Consider the following 21696-nt stretch of genomic DNA (forward strand, 5'->3'; position numbering starts at 1 on the left):
AGGATTAGTCTTCTTGGTGTGCAACTGGATGAGTGCTGACCAAAACAACCATGCACCTCCTTCAGACTGTCTCAGTACACTTCCAAATTAACTCCTTAACTATTTGTTTAGGGTGTGAATTATGATCCAACATTGATCTGATGCAGCGGCCACGTGCACGCTCCAGGTATGCGTTGCATTGTGGGAGCGATAGCTATGTTTCTTTTTTTAGCATTAATGCCCTTTGCAATTTTAAAGATATCTTCTCAAAATCATTTGCTAAACTTCTCAGATAATTTTTCTGCAAATAAGATACTTTTAATGTAATTCAAACCACAGTGAGCAAACTACAGGTGGAAGACACCCTCAGACATCTTTCACCAATAGCACTTTACAGGTCTTTTTTTTTTTTTTTTGGAAGTCTGGAAAACCTTCAAAGAGAGGCATCTAGAAGACATCCTTTTCAGATGTTTGACTGTGTTTGGCTGACTCTGTGACGCTTTCAGCTTTAGCTTATGAACACGCTGCCCGCTCCAACATGACACCATGGAGCCGATTACCACCACAAAAGAATCTTCGCTCCTCACCACCGCCTCTCTTTCCTTCACGGATCCTGTTGCCGTGCCTGCAGCGATCCCATTTATTTTTCTCATAAATCATGAGAGCTGCTTTGCAAGGAGGCCCATCTCTTTGACATTTTCCGCTCTCCTCTGTGATGTATCCATGCATTCTGCTGTATGTCAGATACATGCAGACATGTTGGGGTGATGTCTGCGGCCACAGTGTGTTGTCTTGTTGTGCTTTAAAACTCCATGATGAACAAGTTTATCTCAAACTCAGCATGTGATCAACCAGTAGATTTTTGTTAGTGTTGTTTTTTCTATCGTGAAGTGATATAATCAGGATGTCCCCGTGATGATGTGTCAGGATGTTTATAGCAGCTACTTCAAGGTTTCTTTTTTTTTTTATTGTGACATGAAGTTGAAGACTTAAAATTTTATTCCCATCAGTCTTGATAAAACTTGATTTGATGTTGAAGCTGTCTGAAAAATAGTTTATATGTGCATTGAAATTCAAAGGGGCAAAATCTTGATTTCCCCTGTTGCATGCATACTTTTATGCATAATAAGATCAATTTATGCTCTGATGCATAAATGGGAAGCATCTTGCAATTTCTTTCTTTTCTTTTCTAATCTTCTACATCTATACAAAAAATGTTCTCCTTTATGTCAAAGAATAATGTAACCTGGATTGGCCTCTAAAAACCTTATGATTGCACTTTTATTTTAAACATGATATGAACCTGTGAGTCTCCCACCTTCCCTGATGTCACTTCTGTTTTCTCATACCTGTTTCACAAACTTTATAAATAAAGGAGTAGCTTAAACATGAAGGGATTAAAGGAGTTTGTACAGCAGCAGCTATTACATGTCCCTGCTGACTGATTATTTAAAAAAAAATCCTTGCAGCCAGTGTGTTCTAAGTCTGTGACTTGTGCATCTCCTCACTGTTTCCTTTTTTGACTTTGTCTTGGCTCAGCAGCCATTTGTTTATTTTTGCTTGTTTATTTGCATCACTCTCTGGTTCACACTTGATCCAGTTTCTCCCACTTTTCCTTCACACTGCGACCACTTGTCCCGTAGTCTGGTTTCACTGACTCACTGTCCCACATTTACACTCCCGTGCATGTCCGTGCACATTCCCACACACAGACTGAGCCAGTCTACAGAGGACTAATACAGCTCTGTTGAACCAGTTGCACACGACTCCAGTTGCTGTGTGCATGCTTAAAGCATCGCTGTATTGTATCAGACCTGCATAAGTCGTTTGATTTTGATCATTTGTGTGAATGATGGTTCCATCAGCTGTTTTTTGGCATGCGGTTCTCTAAATGCCATTCCTGGTCGTATTATCGGTTGGTCGAAAACACTCGCACACATTCTGCTCATTCCTGCTCACTTTCTCAGGCTCTCTGTGTCAAACAGGTGGAGGTCTGCCTTCTCTTTCTGGCCACGGCCGTCGCCCACTTCCTTTCTCTTTGTGTTTGTCACCATTTGTCTCTCTCGCACATGCTCCACATGACATGTGCGCCCCCACACACGCGACAAACCACATATTCAGTTTGGTAACATTGCCGTAATGATTTAAGGAGGAACAGCAGTTGTCTTTGCAGACAGAGGATGTGCAAACTTTTTTTTTTTTTGGTCTCTTTACATTTTTAACTTTCACACATTACTGTGGATGCGTAACGGAGCACGAACTTCTGCATGCATTAATCCTGGAGGCTCTTATGTTGCATGAATGATTCTGTTTCTCATGTAAGATGATGTGTTGTGCTGGATGGGCTTAGTATAGCTCTCTGCGCTGGTGCACTGTAACATTTGGCATTTTGATTAACCTCTCAAGACTCAAGGGGCCATGCATGCCAGTGATCCGAACACTGCACCTTCTCAACTGTGTCTGAGGTCTCTCTGCCTCCTCTGAGCGGCTATCAAACTGTCAGCTGGCCATAATTAAAATTTGACTCATTTGAGCTCAACACGCTGTTCTTCCACTGTGCACCAACTCTGTTGCACTGGGGTGAAGTTCTTAACTTGAATAATTTTCTCAAAAAATATCTGTCGTTTGGCATCCATAGTTTTTATTTCACCACTTAATCCGTGTTTTTTTGACTGAACTCCCCGATCATCTCATGTGTCTTCAAGAGGGGAAAGATCATGCCTGTTGAGGGGGGTGGCCAGCATGTGTTGAAATGTGTAATCAATACTATTGAGTACAGAAACTTGACCCTGAGATGATAGTGACTCGTTCCCACTTAAGGAGGTAAATGTTTTCTTGGTATCCAGAGGAGTGGCCCACGAGTCAAGCTGTCCGAATAAATCAGAAACCTAACAGGGCTCAGGCAGAGGCCTCTAATTATTTGAGAACACATGGCAGGCAACATGTGTCGCTTATTGGTAAATGGCTCAGCTGCCAAGAACTTCCCATAACTGGACTGGTGGATCTACAATTCCTCAAAATTGTCATCACTGAACATCTTCTGTCTGCATCCTGCGATTCATTAATTAAGTGCTTAATTTAGTAAACTAAAGCATTCAATTAAGAACTTGATCCACTTTGCTGTTGTATTTTACCTCTGAGCTTTCTTCCCCTTGTGATGTGACCCATTACTGCAATTTCTGTGTCATATTTTTGTTTATTTTTGCTAATCTAGTGGTCAAATCTTATTCTATATACATTATATAGAATAATACCTCAAGATCGTTTGTACACTTTGTTCATTTTACAATTTTAATGTTAATAGTAAATGCAGACATGCGCAGACACTAAGAGATTGGTAAGGTCACCCATCCCCAGTTGTTGCAAACAAAAACAGACTGATTAGACACAAAATATGAAACTAGTTAATAGTTTTATAAATTCAAAAAATAAATGGTGGATTATGAAATCATTTACTATTCAGAACTTCTGTGTAGGTGGTACTTATTACATGAAGGTGCGTGTGTTTGTTCTGGTAATGGGGAGGGGAAAGTCAGAGGCCATTAGTTGCTGCTTCATAAATCTCTACCTTTTGTCAGCTGGAGGGCCTGCTGGTATCAGTGCCCGGGCCCTATCCCTGTGACCCTGTAACAGTAACCCAATCTGAGCAAGCCCTCCTCCATATGTCTTCACACACTGACGTGTTTCCATAATAATCATCTGGAAGGGGGGGTGGACGTTTACGTGGGAAGACAGTCTAAAGAGCTCCTGGCATTTTATTCTTGTTCCACACATCAAGTGCTTATAAGCACTCACAACGTGATTCAAGATCAGTAAGTTCATATACTTTTGAGGAAACCCTCTAGAAAAAAGCTGCTCAATTAATCTTTACAATTGAGAGTAAAGTGCTTAAGAAATTGAAAAAACAAACTAAAACTTGCCTCTGGGTTAAAGTTATTTGCACATTATAATAAAACGGGGGTGTTTTTATAATATTCAAGTTGCAGCTGATCTGCCTGCAATAACAAGTAAAGCTAAATGGAATTAAAATTGTAACAAATTCTAATAAAACTAAAAACAAAAAAACTGCAATGCAGCCGTACTGTAATGCACTGAACTGTAAAGTTTTATACATCTAATTCAGTCTCACTTATTATAATAGTCTCTCTAACTGGATCATCGCAGCTATCTTGAGCTGTGTGACCAAGGTTACTGTTTGTTCACAATACAATTCAGGCATAAAAATTGCTCTTTAAACTAATGAGTGAAGTTTTTAACAGGATACACAAACTGTATACAATTTCAAAACTAATGCCAACAATACGTACGCTGCATGCGTTGGAGCCAACTCCTGTGTAGGTACTGTAGAACCAAACTATGATCAGCACTGCCTGGTTATAAACAACAACGCGTCAACCTCCAGGCAAATTAACAGGAGTCTTCTAGTTACCTGATCATGTTATGTATTGAAATTATTCCAGAAACTGCGCCTTGAAATTGTAGCAGGTCTTAACTGTAGCTTGCAGCTGATGACTTGTTAACAACTTTACAGGAACAAAAAGGGCAAGGAGTGTGTGTAATGTTGCATAACTGGGTTTCATTTCACTTCAGTGGCCCTAAATACAACAGAATTTAAACAGCTTCAAGTTTTATTCAGATACGATTCTTGTTTGACAGCAGAATACATCAGTGGAGCATCTTTGGCTATTCTACCGCTCAGTATGTTAAAAAGGTTGTAATTATTAGTAACATATTAGTAACATGTTGAATTATGCAGATCTTTTCATCACATATTCTCTGATAAGATGATGTGGTCACAATACAGCCACTCTACAACAATATGTGTTATTTTAGCTGATTGTCCAGACTCTCAGCTAATGAAGTATAGATGAGGTACAGACCCACCTTAACCTTACTATTTCATAACTTCTTTTGTGACCCTGATTTAGTTGCATGTCCTCCAATAACTCTCCGTCTCCGCCTGGCTCTCCACTCAAGCCACAGAGCCAGGCTGTGGGTCATGCCCCCAGCCTGCAAAGAAACCTGATGCTTCATCATCTTGAGCTTTTTTTTCCCCAGCCTTTCCAACTTTCCATTTCTGTCATGCTGGCCTGGACATCTGAACCCCCTTTGCTCCCCTACCACTGCTATTCCGGTCGTGGTCAGTTATTCCCTGAACCCCACTGACTGCTTTCCTATCAGTGCTCTGGTCCCATCCTTCCAAGTATCTTAGTAACACTGGTTACCGCTTGTTATGTTTTTTTTTTTATCAGTTTATGTAGTTTTCCTTCTCTTGAGGAAAGTTGGGTGTTTGTGTCTTTGGAAGCCACTTCTGTATTTGAGTAGTCCCTCCAACCTTTATTGGCATTTGAACCTCCTAAATTTGATTCTCCAGCTCGCCTCTACATGTATGACCTTTTTGTTTACAAGCAGACTGATTGCCTTCCAAAGCCAACCATAACCTTCCTTCAGAAGCCCTCCAGCTGGAACCATTAGAGACAGTAATATTAGACCTAAGCAACAGGTAATTAAGCCAGACAAAACTGAACAGTCAATGTCTTCCCAAACTCTCTTGATTTGCTTTTCCATGACCTGGATTTACATGCCAAAAACAAATTATGTTATATTCAGTAATATTACAGATAATAATAAATAAGTAGATTCTACTACATTTTAATTTGAGCCAGGTAAGTTTGGACACTTTATTAAATCAAACACAAAAACACTTTGGAGCATGATGTGGGGAACAAATATGTAAAAAACAAAAAAAACAAAAACATTTTTTATAAAAGTTACATGCTGCAGCTTTAAGAGCACATCATTTATGTACATATTGCTGACAACTTCAAATTTACCATTGACATGTGTATCCACCTAAACTAAAAGCCTGGGCAAAACGAACATTAAACATCAATCCATATTTTCAGTCTTTCAGTTAATGGGGGTCTTCAGTTAGAATTAGTCACAAAAAATCATAACTCATCATATAATCTCTTAAAACGACAAGCGTTATTATAATTACCCATTCCCAGCACCTGTTGGTCTGTCACATGAAATTCTAACAAAACCCACAGGTTTCTTATTGCAAGTGTGAAAAAACAGGTAACTATCAATATTTGCAATGCACCAGAAATTAATTATGTTCTTGTTCTTCCTTTGGTTCCTGTAGGATCTTTTTAAAAGGATATCTGACATAAGTCTCTTTAAATTCCAGTGCAGTAACATTGAAGTGATTGAGTTTTAGATGTGATTGCCCTTGCCTTTAATCATTGGGTAATGGAGAAATGTAAATCTGGTTTACTCTTCTCTATTCCATCAGCACAGTTAAGTTTTTTTTTGTTTGTCTCTCCATTTAACCTGTAGTAGTCTGCTCCTCCCTTCAGGGCCCATGTTAGATTTGTTTGTGGTACTTATTTAATAATGGATGATTGTTTGCGTTTGTCAGTCAAAACACTTTAAGGCAGCTGCTAATTCCTGCGAGGCTTTATTGATTAACCATGCTGGGTGCAGATTGTTTTATAGCCAGATAGGAGCAGAGGATCATTCCAATCATTCCGCTTCCAAGCACCTTCAGTGCCTGCTCCTCTTGTCGGAAGTTCTTCCCTTTCTCTGGTTGAATAATTAATGTTCCGCCTATTTAATTAGTTAGATTTGCTCTAAACAGAAGCAGAGTAATTGAGTCTACTGCTCTTTTTTTGTGACTGTTGAATGCACAGAGAAGTAGCTCACTCCCCTGCTGAATGCTGCTCCTAAGATTTACTCCTACTCTCTGACATGGCTGTCAGTGAGTTGGCATTAGCACTGGTGGCATTTGTGGTAGTAGAATAACCACTCTACTACCACTTGCAGCGCTGGATACTGAAGTTTCCCGCTGGAGAGCCGAGCTGAGAGCTGCAGATGTCATATTAACAGCTACCACGGGCCAGAACAATAAAACATTTGTGATCTGCTTAAACAGCTAAACACAACACTGTTGCATTTATGCCATTTAGATTGAACCTTTGCTACAGTGACTTCTTTTATCTTCTGATATGATGACCCTGCATTGCATTACACATCAACTTAGAACTGAAATATTACAACTAAAACAATCTTTTTTTCTTAATTATAATTTTAAACAATGCTTCTGTAAAAGTATGCGGAGTATATTCATCCTGTTTTGCGGTCTTCCCTCTTTAAATAATGATTTGATATGTTTATCTTGCTTAAATAGTTCTGGAACTTGAGATAAAAATAAATTTTTATTATGACTTAATAGGTCACTTAACTAACTGAACATCCTGTTCATCTGTTTGCAGCCAAGTGTAAAGTGACCAGGATGATGGTCTCAACATATGTTGTTCATTGCAACAGAGGAAAGCCTGTGCAAGACTCAGGGCTAACTGAAGTGAGTTAATGTTCCTTCTTACCAGGAACAACTTGGAAACCCAAGCAAAGAGCTAGAGAGTGTTTCTAGCTAGAGGTTGTCAAGGTTTTCCCCCTCCTTGGTCTGATCCTCTTTAACAATAGAGAGACGACCAGAATTCTGTAGCTAATCTCTGGTTTTGGTAAACCTGTTCAAGAAAATCTGACTCTTTCTGACACCCTGCCTTCAGCAGGTCATCACAATGCTCCTGCATTATCTTGTGTACAATCTTTCTTGGTTTTTGGACGGAAAAGTAGTTGGCTCATCTGACTCGCAGTTCCGCCAGGAGTTTGCTAATTGGTAATTGGGGGAGTTGCGAGGAAGTGTCGACGCCTGGGGCAGAATCTTGGTTGGGTAAATATGCGGCAAATTGCATAAGCAAATATGTAGCGACCCCTGAAATGGCCGCCACAGGAGATTAAAAAATTCCTAAAACATGCATAAAAGAATCAAAGCAACACTCTAGATGTCTTTGATATAAATGATAAAAACTCAAAAAAGTTTATTTTGCATAATCTCCCTTACACCCCCTTCTTCCGTTAAGAGCTATAACAAGACATAACTAGATAAAATATCTTTGCTCGCCTTTCTGCTATTTGATATCAACAGTTGTCTTTATTAGGAACAGTTTGGCAACATATCAGTCAGTTCTGTTTAAAGCCATCGTGTATATTTATCAATCTCAATGTATGCTTATAAAATCTCTCTAAACACCATACTTGCATGTGGCTAAAAAACTAAATCTGGAACTGAAGTTTGTGCATTCAAGAGCCACACAGACACAACTGTGTCTCGTTTTATGTTATTCCACATGACATAAGTGGAGTAAATTTAAACAGATTTTACAGTTACAGATAGGAGAACAAAGGCCGACAAGTTTTACTTGAAAACCTGGCAGGTTGTTAACTCCAGTTTAGCTGTTAGCTGTTAATAAAAATTCAGCCGGAAGCACTTATCAGTTACAGAAGAGGAGCGCTGAGGATTCTGTTGCAGGAAAGTCAGGAGGTCTGGTCTATGCTGTTAGTTCTCACCTTTGAGTAGATCAGGAAATACAGCCAGGTCCAAGATTCATATACTCAGTGTACATATCCACATACACCAGCAGAAACTGCCTTTCGGATCTCTGCCAAAGAGGCGGCAGAGGGGTCTCTGAGCATTGTTTCTGCTGGATCAGCAACTTTATGGTGATGAACTTTTGTCTTTTGCTTCAAGTAGAACAATAGCTTGTCTTGTGAAATTAAAACTGATCTTAATTTAGCATGAGCTTTTTTTTTTTATCCAATGTGGCAGCCTAATGTAATGAAGAAAACCAATGCCTAATTTGTTTTCTTTATTACTTAAAAAAAATAATTTGTCAACACATGAGATTGTGTGTAATAGTTGTAGTATGTCTTTGATGTCTCATTAAAAATTTAAAATGTGATTTCATGCTAATTCTATGAGACAATTTTTTTAATGTAAAACATAAAATTATGCTAATATAATTACTTTTCTTTGAGAAACACGCCACATGCTTAAACCAGGAGATGTCTGAGGCAATGATGTAGGTGTTCACTGTAGCTGTGGCCATCTCATCTTCATATTTTCATAAAAATATGAAACACATTAAATGTGCATTTCTGTGAGAAATACTTGTTCAACTCACATAGGGAAATCAACATGAAGTGAAATCTAGTAACTTGCCACCATTAGCGTGTGAATGAACCCTTTGAGATTTCAATTGGAGACATACAGGGATTTATAAAGAAAATGTATTATTATTGTTATTAAAAAGAGCTTACAGACCTTTATTATCTGTTGCACTAAGCTGATCTACAGGAATCATTACACTAACAAAAAATCTGTCAGCTAAAATGATGGTAAGGATTGTGAAAGTTTTTCAGGAAGAAAATTGTGACTAAAGATCTTGGTTGTTCCCAGTTTGAACAACCAAATTCCCATGCCAGAGACAGACCTCGATAGTTATTGTCCCAACTACCAAGGTCTGTTCCCTTGATAGTTGGAACAATAATAAGAGTAAGCCATATCTGTCCGCCCCTTTGCAGACTATGGTGTGGCCTGGTATTGTCCCAGACCACAACATCCCAACAATTTCCAGATCCATAACATGTCTCAATGGACTTTTCTCCATTTTTCTCTGCTGGAGATTTTTTTTTATCTATCTCAGCTACCTGAGGTACTGTGGTCCCAACCATCTGTTCTAATGAAACCTTCTAACTACGGTTGTTCTGTTTAACTTACCAATGAAAACAAAGTCTCTTGGAGGCTTGAGTTGGTTTGAAAATCTAAAATTAAAAATCTAAAATTAAGAACAATAGTAATGAGGATATTAAAAACTCCATATGTGATTGGTAATTTCTTTATTGCTTTGACAGGAGTCCTGTATTCAACACTTATATTGTTGGCTAAAGAAAGCAATATAGGTTTACTTCTTAAGTAATCCTAACCATGTGATGTGATTGATAAACTTAATCAATCACATCACTCTATGGGTAAAAGTAAAAGTCGAGTTAGAGTTTTAAATGATAGTTAAACCAAACAGATGCATCCTCATTTTATAACTGAGACAAAACCTGTTATATTTTTTGTAGTGGGCCTTGTTTAACTGTGCAGCCTTGGAGAAGACGGCAGCGACTCTATGAGAGAGTGCAGTATTGATCTGGGGTAGTTCATTTTCTGCTGTTGGTGGTGAGTTGCTCTGGGGGAAATGGCTACTTTGTCTCCTGTCATTGTAGCTTCAGTGTTAAAAAGGTGTTTAAAAACAGAAGAATTGGGAAGAGAATGTCACATATCTTTCAATGTTCAGCGTATCATCAGTAAATACCTACTCCATCACAAAAAAAAACTCACACTTTATGTGGGATACACGTTTGTGTGTTTTCCCATGTACTTGTGTTAAATGTTGATATTGTGTGGGCTCTCTCCTGAAGCAGGCAGTATTGATCATTGACCATTTATTGTCCTTTGCTCCTTTGTGATTTGCTCTCTTGAAAGTGGTTAATTTGTCTCCTGTCCACAGTTCTCCTATGTCTGTGTGTGCATGGACCTGTGATGTGTGTGTGGGTAGTTTGTGTCGTGTCATTGGGGGGGGCCTTAGTTGTTAAATACTTCACTCTGTCTCTGCAGAGACACAAGCAGATATTATTGATCATCTTGTTCGATGGCGGTAATGCTGGACTCATTATCCAAACGGCCGTCATTAATAATGTAAACTCCAATTTAGAGAAAGAAAATTAAACTTAGTGTTTAAACATGGGAATACAAGAAAATCAAATTGTTTGTTAAGCTGTGAGCCATTGGACAAAATATAGTGTAGACACATCAGGTGTTTCTGTTTGTTTCACCTTGTTAACAATCCTCCTCGGACATGTAACAACTGAAATAAAACATTGTCTAGAAACCAATGAAGAACAAATACACCAAGTTACTAGATGTAAATGCAGATACTCGTACCTGGCATGTATTAAAAGTCAATGAGCATCATAATTGATGAGCAAGATTCAATAAAATCTTGCTCAGATATTATGTGTCAACCACATAATATCTTGCATTTCTTATATTGTTTCTTTGAAAAGTGGACATTTATGGAATGCAACCCTCCTTAGCAGTGTTCAGTGTTTTTCAGACAAACTGAGTTAATAGATTACTGTTTAAACATGAGGAAGAACAGTCATCAATTGGAGGATAGTAAAGATAAAAATGGATTATATAGATGATGGAAAACTGTTTGTTGGATCTTATCTGTTTCAAAAGTTTTTCGTCGTTTTTAAGAAAGTGACCTTGCTAATCCTGACCAGAAAAATAAAACAGAGAACATTCATTAGATATTGTGACAGTTGTAGTAGATTCTTCTAAGGTCATCCTTTTTATGACCTTATGTGGTGATTCATGTAGCTTTAAAATATCATGAGAAGAAAAACATCTATGAATCTCGCTGTAATTTTCTGCTAGGCATCATAAGATTTTTTAATTTTTTTTATTTTAACATATCTGTGCTATATACAGTGCTATACTGTAGCCTGCTGTGACTTTGAAAGACCTTTCTCTATGTATAGGGCTATGTACATGTGTATATAAATGTGTGCACGCGTTCGGTAGTCATGCCAGTGGTTCAGCAGTAGTGTTTCTTCCTAGCAGATGCCCACTCCTCTTGGTTGTGATCAGCACTTTAGCAGACCGCTGCCAGCTCCCTCTGGGCCCAAAGGGACCAATTAGGCCCTGGCAGCTGCACCCAGAGTGCCACTGTGAAAAGAGGGGGCCATGAATGGGTGAGGATGCTACACAAGAGAAGGGCAAAAAGTGCTAAGGACACATATGTAGACATACAAGGTAACGACCTAGAGTTAATGCCATAAAGGCTTACTATTACAGCTAAAGTTGGTGAAGAGAAAAGTAAATTCCTGGAGAGAAAATTAGTTGGTAAGAAAAAGTCTAAAAGTAGCCTGTTTATTATTGGGCCGTCCTGCTTACTGCTCTTCCACAGAATCAGAGGGGTGGGGGGAGTGAAAGCGCTTTGACCTTAACACCCTTACCAAATTAGCACCCTGACTGACCAGAGTCTTCCCCACCTTTTTTCCCTATTGATCTTTAACCTGTGAACCCTCACTTTTCACCTCTGTAATGTCAGGAGCCTGACCTCCTCTCATAGATCTGATCAAGGCTAAGGGCCAAAGTGAACCATCAGTTCTTTAGTTATTCAAGCTAGTTCTTTTCATTACACAGAGACTCCGAGGTCGAATATCAGTCTCATTGACCTTGATCATCTGGAAATCTACACTCTTTGAACTATTTGACATGCAAACCTTTACATTAACACATGGAGGCCACATAGTCTTAGTTCACACATGGTTAGAACTAGAGGTAGAACCCCCCTAATGGTCCCTCAACATTGAAGGTGTGACTGCATCTCATTTTCAGCGATGCTCATGCTACTGCTTGCTGCTGGTCAGCTGGCCAAAAAGCCCCCTACAACTTTCACTTGGTTATTGGAAAGACAAATTTGTCTATTTTGATATAGTCATGAAAACGTGAATACTTGTGGTACAGAAATGTTATTAGCATCACTTATAGCTCCAGTTAACTCAACACTGTCTTACAACGGTAGTAAAGTGCAGATTGCATGTTTATCCTCTTATTACCTGAAATGTATTTAGCTTTCCAATGAGACAAATTAGGCATTAGACAGCATAAGAATCAACTCATGTTAATGCGGTAGACATATTGTTATGGCTGTATTGAATGAGACCAGGAGCAGATTGTGGTGAATTTGCAACAATCATCCAGATGGGGATAATAGCCGGCAGGCAGATGGTTCAGCTAAATAATAATTAATATGGTATTAATAGTGTAACTCCATGAAGAGCAGAACAGCTAGGAGACATTCAAAATGTGGAAGCTAGTAACGTAGTTACTATTAATTTTTGATTTTTGCTTAAGTCTGTCTTCAGAAAATAAATATAACTGTAGATAGGTACAGGTAATATTCAAAGTATAATAATAAAAATATGGACTTTTTTAGTGGCAGTAGAAATAATTGTTACTTTTTTTGCTTTTTGTTTGAAGTAAAATCTATTAGTTCAGATTATTTTGGGAGTTTTAATCTTCTTTCAGTTACAGTCCTGGAGGGAACACTCTGTAAATACTTTTAGCGCAGTAGCATCCTCTGGTGTCTCCTTTCTCTCTTAACACTTTGACACATTCATGATGCCAGAGTGTCTCCCGTTGGCCTTGTACATCACGTCCTTGTCTCTCACTCTGTGGCTGAAACAGAAGTTGAGACTCGGTGTCCGACCGGCTGACTGGGGCTCATCACTCACTAACCCAAAAGAATCAGCAGCATGATGGATGTGCACCATTCTGGCGTCTGCTACCAGGAGCTCAGTTCTGCTTTAAATCTACACCGGCGATCCACCTCTGCTCTCTCTGTGTGTGTGGTGACTGACAAACTGCAGGATACAGCATGTGTCTTCAACCCATCACTCAGTATGATGGAGTCAAACCAACATCCTTTCTTTCTCAGTGTTGCTTCATTTCACTGCAACGGTCTCGTCAGCCAGCATGTCCAAGCAAAAGTCATTTTTTGTTTGTAGCAACAAAAATTTCAACAAAGAAATCACACAGTGTCTCTGGACAGCCAGGAGAGAACTTAATCCTGAGTGTTTTACCTGGAATCGTATTACTTTGTTGACCAGATAGCAACAATTTTGCAAGGGAGAAACTGACTGCATTTAGATGCATGTCTTTTTAATTTGATCCATGTGGTTGTAACTTTGCGCTGGAGAGAACGTAAATCATTTAAAAATGGAAAATCTATAGGCAATCAACTGCTCGGACTATTTCCAGATCCTTACTTGATTTACGTACCTAATTTTTACTTGCTTGTGAAGAATAGCTAATATTTTTTGACAAAAGGCTGTTGGCATCCATACCTTATGAAAAGTTCAGTCGCCAAAAAGTTTCTTTTTATATAGGATGCAAGAGCAATTTAACAAATAATAAAATAGAATTAATCAAGAATTCCCAAACTGTCTTCAAAAATCAGAAATTTGATTTTACTATTTTCCAAACCAATGTAAGAATTGAGTTAAAATGCTGAAATTTCTTTGTTCAAATAAAAATATTTACAATATTTTAAGTTCTCTGAATCTCACGTTTTGAAACGTGAAAAAAGAAGATCAGTCCGTTTGGCTGTCTCTCTGTCAGTGGAGCATGTCGGTGGTCACTGCTGCCCCTGTCAGGGTTGTTTATTAGCTTAAAGGTCTTGCCATATTTCTCTCAGGGCAGAAGTTCACGTCCCTTGTGGAATATTGTCTTGTCCTTTAGAGATTCTCTCACTTAACCTCCAAGTGGCCCAACCTCTCAGACATAAACACTTTATAATCCACACTTATCCTTCCATTCACAAATACCTACATGCACACTCAGTGTGCTCACAAATAGATGCACTTGTAACTTATGTAATAATGATTGTGCCTAAGTGGACAAAGCATTGGGCTCTTCTTCCTGATATGTGTAATGGGATCTGCTGATTGACAGCCAGCGTCATCTTTTTGAGCAGGCAAGACGTTTACATGTGCGACACAAACATCATGGGACACAACTGGATGTGCTCGACAGGATCATAAAGTGAGGGAATGTTGATCAAGGTTAAAGATCTTGGCAGCTCTCGGGATCAGGTCGAGGTCAAGGTTTAGTTCACAGGGAAAACATGTTTTCATCATGTCTTATTTACATTATTGATGTTCTTTATGGCTGCAGGAACATTCAATTGCTCTGGAAAAGCATATATAGAAGCTATTACTTAATTATTCATCAAGGATATTGTCTCATCGCATATTCCTCAACATGAGGGAAAAAACACTTTGATTGTGTTTTTAATGTTTAGAGACATTGGTAGTAAAAGAGTTTACACTTTAATTCCAATTATAACTGATTGAACTTAAAATCAATTTATAATTTTTAAAGATTACATATTTACTACAATGAAGAAACATAAACTCTTCTCTTCTAATCCCTCAAAAGCTTTTTATCAATTGCTTTTTTGTCAGGTTTAACTTGTCTCCTCAGTTATTGACACCACTCCTGTTTACACTTAGTACAACCTTATTTTGGCTATAGGATGGCACTTAGTCTTCTCATGTTACATTCAGCAAGGTTGAAGCATACAGAGAGAGAGAGCATTGACAATCTGTCTTTGTACAATTTCTCTAAATCCAGGTCAAACAACTTTTTCCACAGGAAGAGGCCATAAAAGAAAAAGTTACTTCTTTTAAAGCAGATTATATTTATTAATAAACCTTAAATATAGTTTTTTTATGATTGTTTGGCAAATGTTGACTTTATAACTTACCCTACTAATATCTAAAATTTAATATTTAATTACTATAATCTTTTACAAAATAACTTACAAAAGTGTGCAAGATTTTGTATTTTATTATGTATTTTGTGTTAGTTTAGATTCAATTTGTTGAATGTAAAGTATTTGTATTTCTTAGGAACATGTGTAATTTGTTTTCAATAACTTGACGAGTTGGGCTGTTTTAAGATTCAGCTGTGATCCAAATGGATATATAGAAATATGCAAAATGGGAATTTTGTATAATAGGTCCCCTTCAAAATGTATAAAACTTGTTGTGAGTAACACATTTTATATTCTTGCTTTGATAATTTTATGCCAAAAACGTGTCAGTACCCCAACTGACTAACTCAAAACTTATATTAAACACACAAAGACTCTGATCGTCTCTCTTCCTAGTTTCTATAAATTTTGTTTTGTGCAGCTAATTGCTAATTGCTGTTAATTTGAGTAGAGGGTTCCTCCTGCCCTCCTTTCCCTGGTCATGCTGAAGTTTTCCAGGTCAGCTGGTGTCGTTTACAGCTTATGACTCCGCTATGATGATAGACGAGGCACAAGCGAATAGCCCTCCCACACACACATGAATTTTCACCCCCAACCATCACCCCTGCTTTTAAACACGCCCCTGTGAAGGGAGGTGACATGACATCACAACCACCCTGCTGGCTGGCATCATCTGCTCACAGCAAACGCCAGAGGTATACAATTTCTGTGGGTGGCCTCATTGACCCAACAGTTTGTGCCAACTCATTTCTTCATGCAGACATGGTTGTAGAGCTCTCAAGTATTCCTCTAAAATCCTGAACCAGATTCAGAAGACTGGCAAAATGTTTTTGTTTTTTTAGTCGTAATTTAGTTGTTTTTTCATGTTGGCTAACTTGCAGTCATGTGTTAATGTAGTCATGACGCAAAGAGAAGCTGAACTATCTGGTAGTTATCGCATTTACAGCGTTACACAGGGTGTCTGAATCATGTTTTTAGTATTCAGGACTAAATTAAGCTCATGTAAAGTATGAATTCACATGAGCATTTAGTTTTAGAAATCCCTGACCCCTTAAAGCATCATATTTTTCTAATAATTATATTTTGCTTTTAGGGAACTTTGCAATCTGAGGAAATTGCATGAGTGGGTTATTGACTGAATAGTGTAAAGCTCTTTGGAGTCCTCAACCTTGAGAAAGTGCTACACAATTTTGGATAACTGTCATTTCAGCAAAAATGTTGCTACAAAGTATTGACAAAAGGTGGCTAAATACATTCTTTGTGTAAAAACACAAGCTTAAGCACCAATTCAGATATCCTGCTCCAATTTAAGAATGAGCAATAGCTCAAGCATTGAATGCAACATGAGTAAGGGGAAGTAGGCTTTTTAAGAACAAGGGATGAAGTTCTATGTCGGTATGGTTTGGCATTAAACTGTCCTGGCACTTCCAGATAGTGTGTCAAAAAGCATCACTGAGTGTCAAACACGCAGAGATCATGTTATCATCCCTGTGCTGGCTCACACCGAGTTATTAAATCGTGGTAACTCCCTTGTTAAATCTGATGTTAGCATGACACGGCTGTCTTCTGTGAGAGCGCTGGAGCTGTGGGAGTCAGAAGATGAGCCCCAGGGGAGGGGAGCATGGAACGGCAGCAGGAACAGACACTGTCAATAATAAGATTTATTATCCATCAGCTTGTCCCAGGGAGGGGGCATGCAGAGACCGCTGTTCGCTGGAAGCAGCCGTCAGGTATGGAGGAACAGACTTTGGGTAGATTTATAAGAGGATGGAGGTTTGGATGTTCTGTGTTGTGACCTGTCAGCTGCCTCAGTCAGAGGGCTGAAGGATCAAGAGGCAGAACTTTTCTCAAACACCATTTAGTCGAGGCTCAGTCATCTTAGCGAAGGGGTCTACGTTGTTCATCACATTCAGATCTATTCGTGTGATGCCCCATCTGTGGTTTTATGCTGACAAAACGGCATTTAAGTGAGTGATTATTTTTTTAAGAGTTTTGACCAGATTTTAAGCTAGTTTAATGGAAGCGGATCAGGCCTGTAATCATAGACGAGACACGACAGAGTTTTTGCAGGTTGTGGTTGTTTTATTTTAAATAAACCAGAATGCTGCCTCTACATTTTTACTGTAGATGCAGCCATGTTCAGTAAAAAGTATAAATCTTCAGAAATTACAGTGACAAGATGAAAACATGGAAACCAGTATAGTCTCAGAGTGTGTTTGTTAATAACAACCTACTTGTAAATCTAAAAAAAAAAAAATATCTCCACTGTAGAAACTTTAACTTTTCACTGAGAATTTGCCACAAAACCTCCCGTAAAGGGATTAGTTTGAAAACGTTTTAAACCTACCGTTTATGTGAGCGAGATGGGAGACTGGCTGCAGACAGAGCGATGAGTGCATGGTGAGGCAGCGAGAGTAGATTATCTGTGGATTCACTGCGGTGCGTCAGGGAGAGATGGATGGGCGCCGTGCGAGCTGCATGCGTCTTCCTAGAGCCGAGCGCCACTTGCAAGGCAGTCCACTGTCAAAGGTCTATTAAGGAAAGATTGAGACCCCAGGTGTGTGTGTGAGTGTGTTCACATGCTCATTGGTCATGGTCCTTCACTGGAAGATTGAGACCCTAGTGCTCCCAGAGCCACTCAACCAACACAACCTACATTGGTTTACAATCAGCGCAGCACCGTCCATCCATCCATGTTCCCATACAAACACACAAACACACACACATGCACACACTCAAATATATATCAAAGGACAAACACTACCACCAGGTGCTATTAAGCAGCAGCCGTGGTGGAACAGCTGTGTGTCAGCATCCCGAACATGGTGACCATCATGCTGTTGGCAGCAAGGATTTAGAGACGGATTAAGGTCCAGGTTAGGGAAGCGACGGCGGGCGTGTACGAGGTTGTGGGGTGGGAATCATGGCAACACCTTTGACAAGCCCTATTTGTCATCTGACTGGGTGAGCAAATCACACTGACTGCAATACAGATGTGGGAGAAAAGTAACTTCAAGCTGGGCAGCTACTTCTCTAAAAACCAGCAGCACTGTGCTTGCTCTCTTCGCTGTCCTTTCCTTTGCTGTGTTCTTCTTTGATAACGCAGCACTCAACCTTTAACACTTACAATCTGTAGAAGGAAATTTACTACAGGGTCCCTACAGTCTATAAAAGTTTGAATATTGGAAAAAATAATAAACGTTTGCAGCAGGAGTGGGTGATTAAAGTTTTATCTGAAAATTTTTTGGTAGTGCTGTGATAACGATAAAAGTGAATGTAAGAACTATTTATTACTTATTTTGTATGGCTGTAAAGGTGTATCTGCAATCTCTACTTTCTCAGTATTGGGCTTTTATAATTCAGAACAGGTTTTTATTTCATCTGCTTAAGACTCGGTGTTATGTTACTACTAACTGCTTCACAGTGGTTTCATTATGTTATATTTGCACAAGCTAATTTAAAGGCTTCATATGTGCTCACGTGTGAGCCTTCGCTTTTTTTTTTTCAGCGGATGTCTCAGCAGCTCTCCTAACTCTGATTTGTTCTGAGCTAAATGTTTGCCCGAGATGGATTCTCCTGCTGATCCAGAGCTGCAACGCGGCTGACAAATGAAACCAACACCTGGGAGGGGAGGCAGATGGTGTGAAAGTGGAAATCAGTGTATTGTTTGCTACCACAGCTTTGTAGTTCATGCTTTGCTATTGGACACTAATTAAAATGGTGTGGGTTATTAAAGACTTGTGCGAAAAAGATGATACAAAGTGAGCTTGTCATCAGATACATAAACTCATCTGTCATCCCTCTCTCACTCCTCCGACTGCTCTGTGGGCTTCGCTCATTAGGAAGACTGAGTGCTGTCTCTGCCATAGAGGCAGGGAGAAGAAGTGCACATGATGACATTTTGGGCAGTATGATTATTCTAATAAAAATGTGGTGCTAGTGATATACTCATACCACTTAAAATCTTATATTAATACCACAAAGGGATTTCATATTTTCTTCAGTTAAACCAGCCTGGCTCTGTGGGAATAAGCAATTGTCTCCTGATTAATGGTTGTGGCATGCTTCATGGCTACCACTGCCCCATCATCAAGTGTTTGTGATAACTACCACGGAGACTTTACAATCTTCTTTGCAGTATTGTTTTAATTCAGCCATAAAAGTTCTCTTCACAATTGTCCTTTTTAACGTCATCCAACATCATCTTGACTGGATTTAAGTATGACTTTGACATGACCAATTGAAAACATTCAATTTTTTAACAATTTAGATGTGCTCATGCTGATGAGTTCTTCTCTCTTCTCTTTGCTTTAAATACATAATTCAAGGAGTGTCAGTGGGGTGTTAACTCTACTTACTTTAAGTTGCTTAAAAGTTTAAGTAACTTAAAGATAAAACAAATTGAATCCTAACCCTGTTGTTTTATTTGAACACAGCTCAGCATCTTCTGTTGCCTGAAGAGTTAATAAAAGTTGTTGGCCACTGCTCAGGGTTTTGTATGAAGCATGCAGCGAGCAGCTTTGGCAACTGCAAAGAACAAAACCTTATCAACTTTTGATTTCAGACTTGAGTAGACGCACTCTGCTCCTGCGACTCCTTCTGTCTTGGTAAACTGATGTGAACAGGACATCCGATTATCCACAATGTAAATTCAGTTCTTTGTGTGGGAGTGTCATCCAGGCCAGGCCTTCATAAAACAACATGATGGATATGCAGACAAATAAATAAATAAAAACACAAGCGCCCCTCTTTTTTCCCCATTCCAATCGCTCTAGTCTTGTGCGTCTTCTCTGATGGATTTGTAAAAAGATATAACGAATGAGACTTAAAGTGAGAAGGAAGGAGGGAGGCTGGGCAGGAGGGATGAAGGCACAGCACAGAGAGACAGAGCACATGATTTATTAGACTCATAAAAATTCTGCCTCTGTTATTCCCTTTCATTTTTATATGTGAAGCTTATTAAAGAGCACACCTGCCAGAGTCTTCAAACTTGTGTGTATCTGTGTGTGTGTGTGTGTGTGTGTGTGTGCGTGTGTGTGCGTGTGTGTGTGCGTGTTTGAAGTGATGTGAATATGCATTTGTTGATATGCTGACTGGATAGATTTACCATGGCCTCTGTTTTGTGTGTGGTCAGACTCATCCATTCTTAATTACTGCTGTCCACAGATGCCGTCTCCACATCCCATCTAAGCCCTGCCTCCAAGCGGGTGTTTAGGACCCGCTACAAAATGGTGACCCGTCCGGGTACAAGTCCTGCACACACCCCGCACTACAACACAGCGCTCTCCTGGCGAGCCAGGAAGATCCAGTCAGCCAGGTAATATATGATAACATTTGGGGTTTTTTATCACAAGCATCAGCAGGAAGCAATGAAAGGGAAGGAAATTATTAGAGAATAAAATGTTGACATCAGTAAACTCCACCCACAATGACTGGCTTTTCCTCTGTACAGCACCACTTTTCTTTAACAATTAGTGGAGCTTTTATCTCTTATGCCATCCTTCTTGATGTAAATCTCTCCATTTGTTAAACTCCAACTCTTTTCCAAAAGCGAGTTATGTATGTTTTTGCTTGGTAGTCTTTCAGATATACCACTACAGTTGTCTGTAACAATTTTCACAATATCTAAATGAGATCAAAGTTTAGGCTTTGACTTGTCCCAGGATTTTCCATTTCTTCATTCTGAGTCCATTTTTGGCAGATTTACAGATGTGCGTTTAGTCACACAGATCTGTATACCTGAGTATACTTGCATGACCTCAGGCAAGCAAAATCTCAAAATCTCCTGTTTCAGTGTCCTTATTTTTTACAGGCAGTCTCACATTTTACTTTGATAAGTAGTAGACTTCCTATTGGATTGCATAATTGCAACCGAGCAGGTCCTGCTGAGGCAACACATCCTCAAACCATGAGACTTCCAGCTCCATGTTTCACAGTTTGTTTCTCTCAGTTCAGTATCTGGTACACAATACAAATTGCACCGTATAATTATTTTTGAACAACCATAGAGTAAAAAGTGGGGCACACCAGACCTTGAAGGAGGTTTTCTTGTCACACTGTGTGGAAGAAAGACCATGGCGTCATGTATTATAAAGAGGAACAAGAAAAGGGCAAGTCAAATCTCAAAAGGGTTATAATGTAATTTTTACTTCTTGGTCCAACGGTAAAGATAATGTTGCGATATTTCACATAAACTTATTTTCTTACTGTTTTTATTGACTTTTAATATATTCCCAAGTTCTTGCAAATTGATGTTTTAAGCGAAACTTCTCTCCAGCTCATGTCTTTTGAAAAGGTTATATACCCAAATAAGAACTTGTGGATATTTTTTTTTGTTTGTTTAAAAAAGTTTATAATGGTACATTTTCACTAACTTTTATTAGTTTTTTATTCTGTCCAACCATGTTTTTGAAGGGGTGAGGGAGTTGAGGAAGTGGGGGAGGGGTCATTATTTTGTATAATCCAGATTTGGTGA

At 39.0% G+C, this 21696-nt stretch overlaps 1 protein-coding gene across 1 annotated transcript in view; it reads left to right on the forward strand.

Annotated features, from left to right (window-relative positions):
- zc3h3 (zinc finger CCCH-type containing 3) overlaps positions 1-21696 on the forward strand; it is a 66440-nt gene that overhangs the window by 9113 nt on the left and 35631 nt on the right. Inside the window, exon 4 of the mRNA XM_008406744.2 lies at positions 20388-20538. Coding sequence (XP_008404966.2) covers positions 20388-20538 — 151 coding nt within the window. The remainder of the gene's footprint in view (positions 1-20387; positions 20539-21696) is intronic.

This window comes from Poecilia reticulata, chromosome 4 (assembly GCF_904066995.2).
Source record: "Poecilia reticulata chromosome 4, P_reticulata-male-v2, whole genome shotgun sequence".
NCBI lineage: Eukaryota > Metazoa > Chordata > Actinopteri > Cyprinodontiformes > Poeciliidae > Poecilia > Poecilia reticulata.